This window comes from Myotis lucifugus, unplaced genomic scaffold (assembly GCF_000147115.1).
Source record: "Myotis lucifugus unplaced genomic scaffold, Myoluc2.0 scaffold_608, whole genome shotgun sequence".
Classification (NCBI taxonomy): Eukaryota; Metazoa; Chordata; class Mammalia; order Chiroptera; family Vespertilionidae; genus Myotis; species Myotis lucifugus.
In genome coordinates this window covers 318,245-323,110 of record NW_005871656.1, presented here as the reverse complement: position 1 = coordinate 323,110, position 4,866 = coordinate 318,245, and the positions used below count along the sequence as shown (strand labels likewise).

At 60.3% G+C, this 4,866-nt stretch overlaps 2 protein-coding genes across 2 annotated transcripts in view; one reads left to right on the top strand and one right to left on the bottom strand.

The window, feature by feature from the left end:
* The window catches only part of COL6A2 (collagen type VI alpha 2 chain), a 30,259-nt gene extending 28,678 nt beyond the window's left edge, over window positions 1–1,581 (top strand). Inside the window, exon 28 of the mRNA XM_023745968.1 lies at window positions 488–1,581. Coding sequence (XP_023601736.1) covers window positions 488–1,086 — 599 coding nt within the window. The 3' untranslated portion in view covers window positions 1,087–1,581. The remainder of the gene's footprint in view (window positions 1–487) is intronic.
* A 2,942-nt stretch (window positions 1,582–4,523) lies between these two features.
* Window positions 4,524–4,866, bottom strand: part of FTCD (formimidoyltransferase cyclodeaminase) — a 13,250-nt gene continuing 12,907 nt past the window's right edge. The window contains exon 14 of the mRNA XM_006104806.3: window positions 4,524–4,725. Coding sequence (XP_006104868.1) covers window positions 4,559–4,725 — 167 coding nt within the window. The 3' untranslated portion in view covers window positions 4,524–4,558. The remainder of the gene's footprint in view (window positions 4,726–4,866) is intronic.

Below are 4,866 nucleotides of genomic sequence, written 5' to 3'. Positions count from 1 at the left end.
AATTACAGACATGAGGACGGCTTCCTGCCCCTCTCTGGCACCCCCACTGCCCCGTGCCCCTTGACTGAGGCCCTTCTGGTGTATCCAGGTCTTGTTCCCCCAGAAGGGGCTTTGCTGACGCTCCTGCCAAGAGGGCCTGGAGGAGCACTTGGCAGAGATGGTGCTTGTAGGTGGAAAGGGCTTTCCGTCTTCAAGTTTCGAGACATTTCCTCGTGGGGGCACAACCAAGAAAGATAGTGAGGGCCTGAGGAGACAGTGTGGGGCTCTGCACTCCGCCCAGGGGCTGTGTGGGGGTTCCAACAACAGGTGACTTTGGGTACAGCCGCCCAAGCTCCAGCTGTCCGTGTTGCTCCAGTGGGCGGGCGCGTGGAGGGAGGCAGTGCCGGGTGTGGCAGAGTAGGCTCGACCCGAGAGGGGCTTGGCCAGGGCAGGGCCAGGGAGGGCCTCGCCTGGGTCGCCCCTGCCCACCACCCCTGTTTCCCCCCAGAGCTGTACGTGGCCCAGTGCACCCAGCGGCCCGTGGACATCGTCTTCCTGCTGGACGGCTCCGAGCGGCTAGGTGAGCAGAACTTCCACAAGGCCCGGCACTTCGTGGAGGAGGTGTCCCGGCGGCTGACCCTGGCACGCAGGGACGATGACCCACTCAACGCACGCGTGGCGATGCTGCAGTTCGGGGGCCCTCGCGAGCAGCAGGTGGCCTTCCCACTGACCTCCAACCTGACGGTCATCCACGAGGCACTGGAGAGCGCGCGCTACCTCAACTCCTTCTCACACGTGAGCTCGGGCATCGTGCACGCCATCAACCAGGTGGTGCTCGGCGCGCGGGCCGGGGCGCGCCGCCACGCCGAGCTGTCCTTCGTGTTCCTCACGGACGGCGTCACGGGCAACGACAGCCTGGACGAGGCCGTGCACTCCATGCGCAAGCAGAACGTGGTGCCCACCGTGGTGGCCGTGGGCGACGACGTGGACATGGACGTGCTCTCCAAGATCAGCCTGGGCGACACGGCTGCCGTCTTCCGTGAGAAGAACTATGACAGCCTGGCCCAGCCCGGCTTCTTCGACAGGTTCATCCGCTGGATCTGCTAGCGCCCCACCCACCCTGGCGCGCACCCCCAGCCCTGCGGGCTCTGTCCTCCTGTCCGTGGTGCTACTCAGATCCCACCAAGAGAGGTGCAGAGCGCTGCCCTGCCGACTCGACCTCTCCAGTGTGGGTGTAAAGTCAGGAGTGGAGTTCCCCTCCCCACCCAGCTCTCCCCAGGGTCCTGCAGCCCTGCCGCCCTCCACCCCTTCTCTCTATCCCGTGACACCCTACTCTCCACACCCTTCCTGGTCCCCAGAGGCTTCCCGGGACGCGCTTCAGACCCTCATCAACAGGCCCATTTCCCCCTCAGCCCAGCGTCATCCCTGGACTCTCATCCACCTTCCAGGGCCCCCAAAGGCTCTCTGCCAGCCCCCCTGGCCCAGCTCCCAGGTCTCCGCCTCACCTCTGAGGGTCATGCCCCCATCAGACAGAGCTGTGACAGCAGGCCCTCCATGTCTCTGTATGTACACACCTCAGTCCAATAAAGGCTTTGAACCACCTCCTGCTCCCCAGCCTCCATGTGTCTGTGCCCACTGGGACCCCCCCAGAGGCCAACTGGACTCTCTGACTGTTCACATGCCCACCAGCATTTATCATCCCAACCCCATTCCCACCCACCCACACACACTTGCTCTGTCCTCCTCTCATAAGAACAGGTGCTGCCTCCAGCACTGACTGTCCACACCATCCCCAAGTGCATAGACTGGATGGTCTTGTCAACCTTCAAATTATCATTTTACCAGCAAAAGTGGGTCTATTTGGGAAGAGCAGTTCAGGACATGCAAACTTTGGCAAACCCATAGGCAAGTCTGGAGAACAAAGGAGGGGAGCATTACTTTATAGAGAAAAAGGAGGAATTGGGAGGGGTAATTAGGAGTGGAAGTCCATTGGAGGAGAGTGAGCATTCAGGTGGCTTCTCATTGGTCAGGCTGTTGCTGGGCGAGGAGAAAATCTTCCTCTTTCCTGGATAGTAAAATGGTCTTTTTGTTGGGGAGTACACGGTAGCTTTCTTCCTGCTGGAGTCTGCAGATGGCAGAGAGAGCTCCACCTTCAGGGCTTCCTCACATCAATTTTAATGGTTTCCTTTGTTCACTTTCACAGCCTCAACTACACCTGTCTCGTCAGCTTTAGGCTGAAAACAATGTTACTTGGTCAATGAAGTCTCCCTCTATCTTCAAACCAGGGCCAAAGTGCTTTAAAATGTCAGTTGGTTTGCAGGAGGATATTTTGTGTATAGCTAGATAGATAGCTTTTTTCCTGGCAACCTCGGTGACTTCTTGTTCGACTCCCAGGTCTTTTAAGCTCACCCTTTGGGAAGTGCCCTATTAAACCACTGGCTCCCACAGGCCGATGCTCTGCTCTCACCATTCAGTTTCCTGGGGCTGCCCTAAACCAGTGCCACGGGCTGTGGCTTAAACCACGGAGACCGACTGTTTCAGCCTGGAGGCCCCAGCGAAGGCTCTGGGAAGGATTTGCTCCAGGCTTTCTCCAGCTCCTGCTAGTTCCAGGATTTCTCAGTGTCACTCCATCTTCACGTGCTGTTCTCTCCGTGCATGTCTGTGCACATAATTCCCCTTTTCATAAGGACATTTTGGGTTAGGGCCCATCCCACTCCAGTACAACCTCATTTCAACCTAATTACATCTGCAAAAACTCTTTGCAAATACGGTCAAATTCTAAGGTACTGGGGGCTAGAAATTCAACATGGGACCTGGGGCAGGGGGAGACACACAATTCAGCCCAGAACATGCTAACACCTTGCTCGTCCCCGTGTGGGGATGACGTTCCTTTTGCGGTACTTCCATCTCTCTCATCACCTGCCTACACAGCCTGCAGCTGGAGCAGGACTTTAAACCAAGCATTTTCTCTTCCTTTGCCCCCTTTTTTCCTCCCACCAAAGAACCGTACAAACCGCCAGCGAAAGACAGAGAGACCTGCAGCCACCCAGAGCCTCCCCGCAGCACAAATGCCTGGGGATTTCTGGGTCGGAAGGGTGGCGGGCGGCACAGGCCCCTCCCTCCGTGTGTCTGCAGTTCTGCCCACCAGACCCTGCCCAGGGTCCCCTCCGTAGGGAAAAGACGTCCTCTTTCTGCCACTGGCCCCTGCACGTTCAGCCTTTGGCCCTCGGGAGGCAAGAACCTCTGTCCTTCCGGAAGGGACGTACAACACCCATGAGTGGGTGGCTGGGCCCTTGGAGGGCGCCGGCCAGCTCTGAGCCCCACAGCGTGCAGGCCATGCTGGTGTCCACTGAGTTCTCCCCTGGGAGCCCCAACCTCCCAGAGGGCCAGGGCGCCAAGCCCCTCTCGGGGCTGCACTCTGAGCCCCATGTCTCCATCCCTTAGCCCCTCAGGGACCCTCAGACACAGCTCCTGCCATGTGTGATGTTTGAGTTAGGATTCTGTGATGGTTTCACACAGGAGCCTTCACTTCATACACATGGGACACCCTTGGCCTCTCCACATGTCCTGGGTTTTGACTGGGTAATACAGCCTCCCCCTGCAGCCAGCTGGCCCTCACTCGCTCACTGCTGGAGGGGCATCTTCTCCAGCACCCCCAGCCCCAGGGCCGATGCCACAGCGCCCACTGCACAACTGTCCTCCTCCACCTGGAGCCCCTTCAGGACCCTGGCCCCTCGTTCTGACCCCATTGTCAGCTCAGCACAGGGGACATCTAGACCTGGGCCCCTACGTGGGGCTGGGTCTTGTCTTGTTGCCCCTAGTCCCAGGGGAGTCTCTATTACACGCCCCCCCCTACCCCCCTGCCTGGGTCTGGCTGCCCAGGCCCTGCAGGGGACACAGCAGAATGCAGACAGGCCGTGGGCTTGGGGGTGGGGAAGCTGCCCTCCTGGGACCCCGATCTCCTGGCCGCATCCCCCCAGCCTCCATGTGAGAGAAGTCAGTACCTGGCACCTTGCCTTCCGGGGACCCTGGGCTCAAAGCTTCTCCCCCTCATGGCCAGGACACAGGAAACTTGGCGCATCACAGCCACCTCCCCGGGGAACTCTGACACCTGCTTCTCCTCACCCTCGCCGCCCTGAGTGTCACCCAGCCACCCCGCCCTGCAGTGCCTGCCCGCCACGCCCCACACCAGGAGTGATGCGATTGGAGGGAACCTGCTACTCCATGGGGACGGTGCCCCAGGCACAATCCCAAGGCCGCTTGCCCTGCACCAAGCCTCAGGGGCTCTGAGTGACCAGTGACTGGGCTCAGGCCTCGTCACAGCTCCCCCTGGAGCTGGCATGTCCCTCGTGCTCCCCATTTCCTCCCATCTCCCCAGCTCACTCGTCACCAGTCCCCGCCCCTGCCCACTCAGTTCAGCCCTTTCCCCAAAACCCCAAACACACTACACAGGCAAGGGTGTGCTGTGACTTTACTAGAGGCCACAGGTGACAGTGGGTGGTACAGCCAACCTCAGGCTCCACCCCCCCGCCCACCCTCTGGGCCTCATGAAGACTGTCCCAGAAGCCGTCCTGTCTTGTTAGGCAAGCTGGGACCCTATTGGAAAGGAGCGGGGGCCGCTGGGGTGCTGAGTCCAGTGAGGGCCCCTCTCGGCCATCACTCCTGGCCGCTCCTCCAGGCGGTCCAGCACCAGCGCGGCCTGAGCCTTGGTTTCCTGCAGGAGGCTGGGAGATGCGCTGGGCGGATCTGACAGACAAGGGCCAGGTCAGCACCTTTGCAACTTTAGCCCATCCCTGCTGGCCAGGCCCTCCCTGCCCCCTCCCTGGGCCCCCTCTGGCCCAAGCTCCCTGGCTCTCCACTCAGATGACTGGGCCATCCTGGGCTTCC